We start from the raw sequence: 13,192 nt of genomic DNA, 5'->3' as shown, positions 1-13,192 counted from the left end.
GATAAGTAATGTAATGTATGTACACAGTGACTCCACCAGCAGAATAGTGAGTGCAGCTGTGGAGTATAATACAGGATGTAACTCAGGATCAGTACAGGATAAGTAATGTAATGTATGTACACAGTGACTCCACCAGCAGAATAGTGGGTGCAGCTCTGGAGTATAATACAGGATGTAACTCAGGATCAGTACAGGATAAGTAATATAATGTATGTACACAGTGACTCCACCAGCAGAATAGTGAGTGCAGCTCTGGAGTATAATACAGGATATAACTCAGGATCAGTACAGGATAAGTAATGTAATGTATGTACACAGTGACTCCACCAGCAGAATAGTGAGTGCAGCTCTGGAGTATAATACAGGATGTAACTCAGGATCAGTACAGGATAAGTAATGTAATGTATGTACACAGTGACTCCACCAGCAGAATAGTGAGTGCAGCTCTGGAGTATAATACAGGATATAACTCTGGATCAGTACAGGATAAGTAATGTAATGTATGTACACAGTGACTCCACCAGCAGAATAGTGAGTGCAGCTCTGGGGTATAATACAGGATATAACTCAGTATCAGTACAGGATAAGTAATGTAATGTATGTACACAGTGACTTCACCAGCAGAATAGTGAGTGCAGCTCTGGAGTATAATACAGGATGTAACTCAGGATCAGTACAGGATAAGTAATGTATGTACACAGTGACTCCACCAGCAGAATAGTGAGTGCAGCTCTGGAGTATAATATAGGATGTAACTCAGGATCAGTAATGTATGTACACAGTGACTCCACCAGCAGAATAGTGAGTGCAGCTCTGGACTATAATACAGGATGTAACTCAGGATCAGTACAGGATAAGTAATGTAATGTATGTACACAGTGACTCCACCAGAAGAATAGTGAGTGCAGCTTTGGGGTATAATACAGCATGTAACTCAGGATCAGTACAGGAGAAGTAATGTATGTACACAGTGACTCCACCAGCAGAATAGTGAGTGCAGCTCTGCAGTATAATACAGGATGTAACTCGGGATCAGTACAGGATAAGTAATGTAATTTATGTACACAGTGACTCCATCAGCAGAATAGTGAGCGCAGCTCTGGAGTATAATACAGGCTGTAACTCAGGATCAGTACAGGATAAGTAATGTAATGTATGTACACAGTGACTCCACCAGCAGAATAGTGAGTGCAGCTCTGGAGTATAAACAGGATGTAACTCAGGATAAGTAATGAATGTATATACACAGTGACTCCACCAGCAGAATAGTGAGTGCAGCTCTGGAGTATAATACAGGATATAACTCAGGATCAGTAATGTATGTAGACAGTGACGCCCCCTTTCTGTGTGGATTATATCTATAAACTGTTCTTCAGGAGGGTGGTCTTGCGCTTTATATGGCATAGATTGTATGGTGAATGGTCCGGACTCATACTTGTCAGTTTGCTCCTGGAGAACCCCTGTAACGGCAGCGCTGCTGTAGACAATGTTTGTACCTGGTTAAACTCAATTCCATCCTCGCTTTGTTCAGACGTTTGTGGTTCCTCGAACACTTGGTTGTCTTTTAGAACGCAGGACAACTGAAAGATCAACATACAGTGGAGCAGCCGGTTATAATCATGGATTTATTACAGGGACTTCACAGAGAGCACCAGGACTACAGCAGAAATCCCGTTACGTTCTAACCCTCTGTAAGTCTCCACCGCTGGACATGGTTACCAGATATTGTATTCAGCTCTGCTACATTAGGGTACAGCCATGATCAGTGACTCCAGCTTAGCTGAATTGTCTATTGGAGCCTGCAGTAGTCTGAAATCTTATTGCAGAGGCTCAGGCTGCTATTCTATTCCCCCTCATACTTTACACTGCAGTTCTTCTAATTTAGCTTGGCTACGTTGTATAAACAAAAGCTCGGCAGGCCTCATAGTGGATTTCCATAACAGTGGTATTCTACCCCGTCACTTATCCTACAGATCTACGGCATATAACGGAGTTTGCTGGTTCAGACCGAAACAGATGATTAAAGCCAAGAACATTGAGGCGGTACCTTAATACAGTCCATCAACCAGACCAGAGCCGCCACTATCTGCGGCCACGTGTGGGGGGCACCAACGGTATACATGGAGCTTTTGGACAAGACAAATGGATACCTGCAAGTAAGAAGAAAACATAACATAAGTAATCAGTATGTGGAGAATCCACAGCTTATAACACTGCTGTACTATTATATCCTCCAGTCCTTACATCTATATATGTGACTGATATCAGCCGCTCCTCTTATATCACTGCTGTACTATTATATCCTCCAGTCCTTACATCTATATATGTGACTGATATCAGCCGCTCCTCTTATATCACTGCTGTACTATTATATCCTCCAGTCCTTACATCTATATATGTGACTGATATCAGCGGCTCCTCTTATATCACTGCTGTACTATTATATCCTCCAGTCCTTACATCTATATATGTGATATCAGCCGCTCCTCTTATATCACTGCTGTACTATTATACCCTCCTGTCCATACATCTATATATGTGACTGATATCAGCCGCTCCTCTTATATCACTGCTGTACTATTATATGCTCCAGTCCTTACATCTATATATGTGACTGATATCAGCCGCTCCTCTTATATCACTGCTGTACTATTATACCCTCCAGTCCTTACATCTATATATGTGACTGATATCAGTCGCTCCTCTTATAACACTGCTGTACTATTATATCCTCCAGTCCTTACATCTATATATGTGACTGATATCAGCCGCTCCTCTTATATCACTGCTGTACTATTATACCCTCCAGTCCTTACATCTATATATGTGACTGATATCAGCCGCCCCTCTTATATCACTGCTGTACTATTATATCCTCCAGTCCTTACATCTATATATGTGACTGATATCAGCCGCTCCTCTTATATCACTGCTGTACTATTATATCCTCCAGTCCTTACATCTATATATGTGACTGATATCAGCAGCTCCTCTTATATCACTGCTGTACTATTATACCCTCCAGTCCTTACATCTATATATGTGACTGATATCAGCTGCTCCTCTTATATCACTGCTGTACTATTATATCCTCCAGTCCTTACAGCTATATATGTGACTGATATCAGCCGCTCCTCTTATATCACTGCTGTACTATTATATCCTCCAGTCCTTACATCTATATATGTGACTGATATCAGCCGCTCCTCTTATATCACTGCTGTACTATTATACCCTCCAGTCCTTACATCTATATATGTGACTGATATCAGCCACTCCTCTTATATCACTGCTGTACTATTATATCCTGCAGTCCTTACATCTATATATGTGACTGATATCAGCCGCTCCTCTTATATCACTGCTGTACTATTATATCCTGCAGTCCTTACATCTATATATGTGACTGATATCACCCGCTCCTCTTATATCACTGCTGTACTATTATATCCTCCAGTCCTTACAGCTATATATGTGACGGATATCAGCGGCTCCTCTTATATCACTGCTGTACTATTATATCCTCCAGTCCTTGCATCTATATATATGACTGATATCAGCCGCTCCTCTTATATCACTAGTCCTTACATCTATATATGTGACTGATATCAGCCGCTCCTCTTATAACACTGCTGTACTATTATACCCTCCAGTCCTTACATCTATATATGTGACTGATATCAGCCGCTCCTCTTATATCACTGCTGTACTATTATATCCTCCAGTCCTTACATCTATATATGTGACTGATATCAGCTGCTCCTCTTATATCACTGCTGTACTATTATATCCTCCAGTCCTTACATCTATATATGTGACTGGTATCAGCCGCTCCTTATACCACTGCTGTACTATTATATCCTCCAGCCCTTACATCTATATATGTGACGGATATCAGCCGCTCCTCTTATATCACTGCTGTACTATTATATCCCCCAGTCCTTACATCTATATATGTGACTGATATCAGCCACTCCTCTTATATCACTGCTGTACTATTATATCCTGCAGTCCCTACATCTATATATGTGAGATCAGCTGCTCCTCTTATATCCCTGCTGTACTATTATATCCTCCAGTCCTTACATCTATATATGTGACTGATATCAGCCGCTCCTCTTATATCACTGCTGTACTATTATACCCTCCAGTCCTTACATCTATATATGTGACTGATATCACCCGTTACTCTTATATCACTGCTGTACTATTATATCCTCCAGTCCTTACATCTATATATGTGACTGATATCAGCCGCTCCTCTTATATCACTGCTGTACTATTATATCCTCCAGTCCTTACATCTATATATGTGACTGATATCACCCGTTACTCTTATATCACTGCTGTACTATTATATCCTCCAGTCCTTACATCTATATATGTGACTGATATCAGCCGCTCCTCTTATATCACTGCTGTACTATTATATCCTCCAGTCCTTACATCTATATATATGACTGATATCAGCCGCTCCTCTTATATCACTAGTCCTTACATCTATATATGTGACTGATATCAGCCGCTCCTCTTATATCACTGCTGTACTATTATATCCCCCAGTCCTTACATCTATATATGTGACTGATATCAGCCACTCCTCTTATATCACTGCTGTACTATTATATCCTGCAGTCCTTACATCTATATGTGATATCAGCTGCTCCTCTTATATCCCTGCTGTACTATTATATCCTCCAGTCCTTACATCTATATATGTGACTGATATCAGCCGCTCCTCTTATATCACTGCTGTACTATTATATCCTCCAGTCCTTACATCTATATATGTGACTGATATCACCCGTTACTCTTATATCACTGCTGTACTATTATATCCTCCAGTCCTTACATCTATATATGTGACTGATATCAGCCGCTCCTCTTATATCACTGCTGTACTATTATATCCTCCAGTCCTTACATCTATATATCTGATATCAGCCGCTCCTCTTATATCACTGCTGTACTATTATATCCTCCAGTCCTTACATCTATATATCTGATATCAGCTGCTCCTCTTATATCACTGCTGTACTATTATATCCTCCAGTCCTTACATCTATATATGTGACTGATATCAGCCGCTCCTCTTATATCACTGCTGTACTATTATATCCTCCAGTCCTTACATCTATATATGTGACTGATATCAGCCGCTCCTCTTATATCACTGCTGTACTATTATATCCTCCAGTCCTTACATCTATATATGTGACTGATATCAGCCGCTCCTCTTATATCACTGCTGTACTATTATATCCTCCAGTCCTTACATCTATATATGTGACTGATATCAGCCGCTCCTCTTATATCACTGCTGTACTATTATATCCTCCAGACATTACATCTATATATGTGACTGATATCAGCCGCTCCTCTTATATCACTGCTGTACTATTATACCCTCCAGTCCTTACATCTATATATGTGACTGATATCAGCCGCTCCTCTAATATCACTGCTGCACTATTATATCCTCCAGTCCTTACATCTATATATGGGATATCAGCCGCTCCTCTTATTATATGTGGCTCACTTTTTGTTACTGTCCCTTTAATAGGGTCTGATACAGAGATGTTCTCACCCCAGTTCTTTGAACACTCTGGGAATTTCCTCTTCAAACTTGTCTGGGATTTCATAGTTTGGGCAGATGAAGCTGTAGATGAAGGCAAACATTTTCAGGAAATCCTTGGTGGAGGGGCCTTGTAAGGACTTCACCGTGAGGGTCTGGGAGTAGCCGTTCTCATTGAGAAACTGCAAAAAAACAGCGAGGAAGAGGAAGGAGCGAAGTCAGGGACAGACAGGAGGACTGTTTTCTGCAATCATGGACAGGAGAACCCGCCACAAAGTCCCTGCCGATACCCCCCCCCCAACCTGAAGAAATATGGACCCCTTACTGATGTAACCAGACAACCCTGAGGTACTGTCAAAGGACTGAGGGCGGACTACCCGTCTACAGAATGCCACACCATCACGTCACTGGGCATCCTCTACGCTTCCGGCAAAGTGCACCCCTTCACTTTCCCTCTTGTACGCTGCGTTCAGCATGGATCGCAGTGTATGAGGGGTTAAATGTCAGACGAGTGCAGCTCTGCGGTGAATGACAGGCGTCCCGATGCTGGAAGTAAATAAGAAAAGACCAACCGGGCACAGACACTAATTAGAGATTATAGGTCGCCATCTAGTGGCTGGTACTGTAGTCACACATTGCAACAGGGAAACGGTCAGCAGGTTAATCCCCTGGACGTTTATTCACACCGCTTACATTCAGGCGTATTTCACATCAGAAAACGCTTGTATTGCGCTCTGAAATAAACGTGAATTACGCCTGCAGACCGCTGCCCATCGTCATTCCTGCTGAAATCACAGGGTAGGTCTCATGAGGTCGAATTTTACGCTGAAAAATTATATAAAAACCATCTGCATTTGGAGGCGGTTTTCTCTTAATATCAGCCTCGTATTTTTCTGCCCGTACATCTGCTGTGTGAACACAACCCAATATGGCTCTGTTCACACCTCCGTCAGGCTGCAGATGCTTTGTGACGGCCAGAATAGTGTAGCACACTGCGGTATTGTATCCAGCAAAAAAACGGATACCTGACGGAAACACGACTGATCCATTACAAGTCAATAGACCGGTCATCACCAGTCAGAGGATCCATCATGGCTACTGTGAAAACAACCCATGACACAAGTGTGGACAGAACCCCAACAGGGGACTATCGAAAATAGCTGGGGGGGGGGGGGGGGGGGGGTCACACCACTAACTTTCCTGCATCTCTTAGGCTTCATTCACACGAGCGTGAAAGACGTGCATGAATCTGGTCCGTTATGCATAAGTGTGCTTGCAATTAAATTGATGTGTAAATCACGCGGATGTGCATCCGTGTGCTGTGCGTGATTTTCACGCACCCATTGACTTCAATGGGCGATAGGTGCATGAAAACTTCTGCAGGTGTGAATGGCCCCTTTAAATCATTGGGTCCGTGTGCTGCGCGTGATTTTATGCTGGTCTGAATGAGCCCTTACTGCTGCTTCTTACCCCCCATCTGATCTGCAGTTCAGGAGACAGGATCTGATTTGCATATTTCAGGGACCGGTAATATTCTTATAATAACCACCGGAGAGACTCACCTCACACAGCTGGCGGATACACTGCTGGATGAAGGATTTATCGTGTAGAGGTCGGGTGTCCTTAATCTTCTCAGTGGCACCAAAAGCTCCATACTGGCTGTTTCTGTTACCACTGGCCCTAGAAGTAAAACCAACATAATCAGAGTGATGACATCACTAAGAATGCAGCGTATCCATTCACTAGAGAGCAGCAGTGACATCACTGAGAATGCAGCCTATCCATTCACTAGAGAACAGCGGCGACATCACTGAGAATGCAGCCTATCCATTCACTAGAAAACAGCGGCGACATCACTGAGAATGCAGCCTATCCATTCACTAGAGAACAGCGGCGACATCACTGAGAATGCAGCCTATCCATTGATTAGAGAGCAGCGGTGACATCACTGAGAATGCAGCCTATCCATTCACTAGAGAACAGCGGCGACATCACTGAGAATGCAGCCTATCCATTCACTAGAGAGCAGCGGTGACATCACGGAGAATGCAGCCTATCCATTCACTAGAGAACAGCGGCGACATCACTGAGAATGCAGCCTATCCATTCACTAGAGAGCAGCCGTGACATCATGGAGAATGCAGCCTATCCATTCACTAGAGAGCAGCGGTGACATCACTGAGAATGCAGCCTATCCATTCACTAGAGAGCAGCGGTGACATCACTGAGAATGCATAATTTCAGGAATGATTGCCTGAACACGGAGGACTCGCAGAGTACGCTGCACAGGTTTGCTACAGGCCAGCAGATGGCGGTGCGCGCGCTCTCGGTAGTTTTGCAGCAGCCGCCATGCACCGTGATGACTTCTCTCGGCGCCTCTTTACCACGTGACCACATTATAACCTCATTGTGATATGGATCCTGTCCACGTGTAGACGCGCCGGGCGCTTCCTCCACGGTCGGGAGATGCCGCCCATTACGGCAGCGTCTACCCAGCGCAGTCACACAATTACCTTCTCCCAAAAAAGCTGGTCTTCCTCTCGGACGTGCCGGAGTGCGGTTTGGTCATACTCAGCTTGCCCAGTCCTGGCCGCTCCTTACTAAGGAAAGAGAAACGGTACAATTATAACCAGCCAGCGGAGAACAACGAACCGCGGCAGAACACATCAATGTCTCCAGGACCCCTCATTATTCAGCTGCTGCAGAACCTCACTGTGCACAGCTGCTGCAGAACCTCACTGTGTAGTATGAGGTTGTTCTGCAGCAGCTGAGCAGTGTAGTAGGAGGTTCTGCAGCAGCTGAGCTGTGTAGTAGGAGGTTCTGCAGCAGCTGAGCTGTGTAGTAGGAGGTTCTGCAGCAGCTGAGCTGTGTAGTAGGAGGTTCTGCAGCAGCTGAGCTGTGTAGTAGGAGGTTCTGCAGCAGCTGAGCAGTGTAATATGAGGTTCTGCAGCAGCTGAGCTGTGTAGTAGGAGGTTCTGCAGCAGCTGAGCTGTGTAGTAGGAGGTTCTGCAGCAGCTGAGCTGTGTAGTAGGAGGTTCTGCAGCAGCTGAGCAGTGTAGTAGGAGGTTCTGCAGCAGCTGAGCTGTGTAGTAGGAGGTTCTGCAGCAGCTGAGCTGTGTAGTAGGAGGTTCTGCAGCAGCTGAGCTGTGTAGTAGGAGGTTCTGCAGCAGCTGAACTGTGTAGTAGGAGGTTCTGCAGCAGCTGAGCTGTGTAGTAGGAGGTTCTGCAGCACCTGAGCAGTGTAGTAGGAGGTTCTGCAGCAGCTGAGCAGTGTAGTAGGAGGTTCTGCAGCAGCTGAGCAGTGTAGTAGGAAGTACAGCAGCAGCTGAGCTGTGTAGTAGGAGGTTCTGCAGCAGCTGAGCAGTGTAATATGAGGTTCTGCAGCAGCTGAGCTGTGTAGTAGGAGGTTCTGCAGCAGCTGAGCAGTGTAGTAAGAGGTTCTGCAGCAGCTGAGCAGTAGGAGGTTCTGCAGCAGCTGAGTAGTAGGAGGTTCTGCAGCAGCTGAGCAGTGTAGTAGGAGGTTCTGCAGCAGCTGAGCAGTGTAGTAGGAGGTTCTGCAGCAGCTGAGCAGTGTAGTAGGAGGTTCTGCAGCATCTGAGCAGTGTAGTAGGAAGTACAGCAGCAGCTGAGCTGTGTAGGAGGTTCTGCGGCAGCTGAGCAGTGTAGTAGGAGGTTCTGCAGCAGCTGAGCAGTGTAGTAGGAGGTTCTGCAGCAGCTTAGCTGTGTAGTAGGAGGTTCAGCGGTAGCTTAGCTGTGTAGTAGGAGGTTCAGCGGTAGCTTAGCTGTGTAGCAGGAGGTTCTGCAGCAGCTGAGCTGTGTAGTAGGAGGTTCTGCAGCAGCTGAGCTGTGTAGTAGGAGGTTCTGCAGCAGCTGAGCAGTGTAGTAAGAGGTTCTGCAGCAGCTGAGCTGTGTAGTAGGAGGTTCTGCAGCAGCTGAGTAGTAGGAGGTTCTGCAGCAGCTGAGCAGTGTAGTAGGAGGTTCTGCAGCAGCTGAGCAGTGTAGTAGGAGGTTCTGCAGCATCTGAGCAGTGTAGTAGGAAGTACAGCAGCAGCTGAGCTGTGTAGGAGGTTCTGCGGCAGCTGAGCTGTGTAGTAGGAGGTTCTGCAGCAGCTGAGCAGTGTAGTAGGAGGTTCTGCAGCAGCTGAGCAGTGTAGGAGGTTCTGCAGCAGCTTAGCTGTGTAGTAGGAGGTTCTGCAGCAGCTGAGCAGTGTAGTAGGAGGTTCTGCAGCAGCTGAGCAGTGTAGTAGGAGGTTCTGCGGCAGCTGAGCTGTGTAGTAGGAGGTTCTGCAGCAGCTGAGCAGTGTAGTAGGAGGTTCTGCAGCAGCTGAGCAGTGTAGTAGGAGGTTCTGCAGCAGCTTAGCTGTGTAGTAGGAGGTTCAGCGGTAGCTTAGCTGTGTAGTAGGAGGTTCAGCGGTAGCTTAGCTGTGTAGCAGGAGGTTCTGCAGCAGCTGAGCTGTGTAGCAGGAGGTTCTGCAGCAGCTGAGCTGTGTAGTAGGAGGTTCTGCAGCAGCTGAGCAGTGTAGTAAGAGGTTCTGCAGCAGCTGAGCTGTGTAGTAGGAGGTTCTGCAGCAGCTGAGTAGTAGGAGGTTCTGCAGCAGCTGAGCAGTGTAGTAGGAGGTTCTGCAGCAGCTGAGCAGTGTAGTAGGAGGTTCTGCAGCATCTGAGCAGTGTAGTAGGAAGTACAGCAGCAGCTGAGCTGTGTAGGAGGTTCTGCGGCAGCTGAGCTGTGTAGTAGGAGGTTCTGCAGCAGCTGAGCAGTGTAGTAGGAGGTTCTGCAGCAGCTGAGCAGTGTAGGAGATTCTGCAGCAGCTTAGCTGTGTAGTAGGAGGTTCAGCGGTAGCTTAGCTGTGTAGTAGGAGGTTCAGCGGTAGCTTAGCTGTGTAGCAGGAGGTTCTGCAGCAGCTGAGCTGTGTAGTAGGAGGTTCTGCAGCAGCTGAGCTGTGTAGTAGGAGGTTCTGCAGCAGCTGAGCTGTGTAGTAGGAGGTTCTGCAGCAGCTGAGCTGTGTAGTAGGAGGTTCTGCAGCAGCTGAGCTGTGTAGTAGGAGGTTCTGCAGCAGCTGAGCTGTGTAGTAGGAGGTTCTGCGGCAGCTGAGCTGTGTAGTAGGAGGTTCTGCAGCAGCTGAGCTGTGTAGTAGGAGGTTCTGCAGCAGCTGAGCTGTGTAGTAGGAGGTTCTGCAGCAGCTGAGCTGTGTAGTAGGAGGTTCTGCAGCAGCTGAGCTGTGTAGTAGGAGGTTCTGCAGCAGCTGAGCTGTGTAGTAGGAGGTTCTGCAGCAGCTGAGCTGTGTAGTAGGAGGTTCTGCAGCAGCTGAGCTGTGTAGTAGGAGGTACAGCAGCAGCTGGAGAAAGTAACTGTATAATACACAACAGCTGCTGTAGAACCTCTTTTTCAATGAGCGAGAACGACATGTCAATCAATGGTTGGCACAGGAGGAAGAGCGTTGTGTGAGATCACTACTGAGGGAAGAGATCAGCAGCGTGGCGCCGCTCCTCTCTGTATAATGGGCTATGACGTGTATTATAAGGATCATCATTATATAACCAGTATGTCGGGGGATTGCTATGTGAGCGATTCCCTCATCATCCACTGCCTGAACTCTTCTCTTCACAAGCCGCAGGGAATAGAGAAGTCTTATTATATGGGGAGCGAATATCAATATGGCTGCCAGCGCACCCCCCCCCCCAGGATACAGCGTCTGCTGACCGTGCAGGGAGTGTCACCCGCTGCGTAGACGTGTACGAGGAAAGAGCTTACAATGAGACTCCCCACCTCAGAGAGAAGACTCACGGGACACCCCATCTTATAGACTCCTCCCACTGATGACATCACCGATAACATGGCCCTATAAAGACCTCACCTACTGCTGACATCACAAATAACCCCCATTATAGACCCCTCCCACTGCTGACATCACAGGTAACCCCCATTATAGACCCCTCCCACTGCTGACATCACAGGTAACCCCCATTATAGACCCCTCCCACTGCTGACATCAAATAACCCCCATTATAGAAACCTCCCACTGCTGACATCAGATAACCCCCATTATAGACCCCTCCCACTGCTGACATCACAGATAACCCCCATTATAGACCCCTCCCACTGCTGACATCACAGATAACCTGCCCCTATCCCTACAATCTGGGACACTTACGTCTGCGGGGTGGTCAGACCCATGCGGTTGGTATCTTGGACCCGCAGCGGCTGCAGGGACTGACGGTTAGTGTTGGAGCTTCTCCGCATTATTCCTGCAGGGAAAGAAACAGACACTTTATAGATTGGAAACTTATCGATATTCCATATAAACTCTGATAATCCGGCACGCTCGGAGCAGACGCCGGAGTATCGGTTATACCGGGCTGCGGGATGAACATAGAATATAAAGATATGCCCCACACCAAGAAGACGCCGGATTATCAGGTCATTATCCAATAATCCAGAAGAGATATTTCAGTTTATTTTGTAATTTCCCGCTGCTCGTGGAGCGCCAACATATTCCGTATCGCGGTACAGACCCCGTCACCGCTCACACCTGGGATTTACAGGGACCACCAGAAATTCATCGTGAAACCAAATAAACCCGATCACCCACGAAAGACCCCAGAGGAGAAACTGCACCAACATCCCAGCAGTGATCAGCCGGATACCAGCCGCGCCTAGTCCCAAGAGCTCACACTCTAAGGCCCCATGCACACGACCGTATTTTCATCTATCCCGAAATGCTGTCCGTAAATACTGTCCGTGGGCATCTGTAAAGCACAGGGAGGATGCAAATGAGGTCATCAGCTTGTTGCCTAGCAACGTTTCCGTAAATACGGACGGTATACGAACGCACATCCGTATTTATAGGAACCCTCAGTTCTATGGGAGAGTCCGGCCGGAATTACTGACAGGAACAGGACGGGTTCTATCGTTTTCTTCAGCACCGACACTCGTGGCCAATAGAAATCAACGGTCCATAATTACTGATGAATAACACGGGGGGGGGGGGGGGTCTGAGTCGACCAGATAATAAGCGGCCGTCACCATTTACCTCCGCGACTACGGCTATAAACGCATCAGTTAGCAAGACGTCAGCACCGGATCAACGGACATACGAGGGAAATACAGCGACCCTGGCCGGGCGGTCCGCAGTCTAGTGAGAACGCTGCCACCGCCGGGGGGTCCACAGTCTAGTGAGAACGCTGCCACCGCCGGGGGGTCCACAGTCTAGTGAGAACGCTGCCACCGCCGGGCAGTCCACAGTCTAGTGAGAACGCTGCCACCGCCGGGCGGTCCACAGTCTAGTGAGAACGCTGCCACCGCCGGGGGGTCCGCAGTCTAGTGGAAGCGCTGCCACCGCCGGGGGGTCCGCAGTCTAGTGGAAGCGCTGCCACCGCCGGGGGGTCCGCAGTCTAGTGGAAGCGCTGCCACCGCCGGGGGGTCCGCAGTCTAGTGGAAGCGCTGCCACCGCCGGGGGGTCCGCAGTCTAGTGGAAGCGCTGCCACCGCCGGGGGGTCCGCAGTCTAGTGGAAGCGCTGCCACCGCCGGGCGGTCCACTGTCTAGTGAGAACGCTGCCACCGCCGGGGGGGCCACAGTCTAGTAAAAACGCTGCCACCGCCAGGCAGTCCACAGTCTA

At 47.6% G+C, this 13,192-nt stretch overlaps 1 protein-coding gene across 1 annotated transcript in view; it reads right to left on the bottom strand.

Annotated features, from left to right (window-relative positions):
- Nucleotides 1-1,358: 1,358 nt before the first annotated feature.
- The window catches only part of LOC142741932 (kinetochore protein NDC80 homolog), a 13,148-nt gene continuing 1,314 nt past the window's right edge, over nucleotides 1,359-13,192 (bottom strand). The window contains exons 2-7 of the mRNA XM_075851254.1: nucleotides 11,728-11,821; nucleotides 8,089-8,175; nucleotides 7,138-7,255; nucleotides 5,588-5,757; nucleotides 2,048-2,150; nucleotides 1,359-1,580 (exon numbers count right to left, since the gene is read on the bottom strand). Of these exons, the coding sequence (XP_075707369.1) occupies nucleotides 1,359-1,580; nucleotides 2,048-2,150; nucleotides 5,588-5,757; nucleotides 7,138-7,255; nucleotides 8,089-8,175; nucleotides 11,728-11,816 (789 nt within the window). The 5' untranslated portion in view covers nucleotides 11,817-11,821. The remainder of the gene's footprint in view (nucleotides 1,581-2,047; nucleotides 2,151-5,587; nucleotides 5,758-7,137; nucleotides 7,256-8,088; nucleotides 8,176-11,727; nucleotides 11,822-13,192) is intronic.

The sequence above is a fragment of the Rhinoderma darwinii genome, chromosome 2, assembly GCF_050947455.1.
Source record: "Rhinoderma darwinii isolate aRhiDar2 chromosome 2, aRhiDar2.hap1, whole genome shotgun sequence".
NCBI lineage: Eukaryota > Metazoa > Chordata > Amphibia > Anura > Rhinodermatidae > Rhinoderma > Rhinoderma darwinii.
This window is presented reverse-complemented; position numbering and strand designations above follow the sequence as displayed.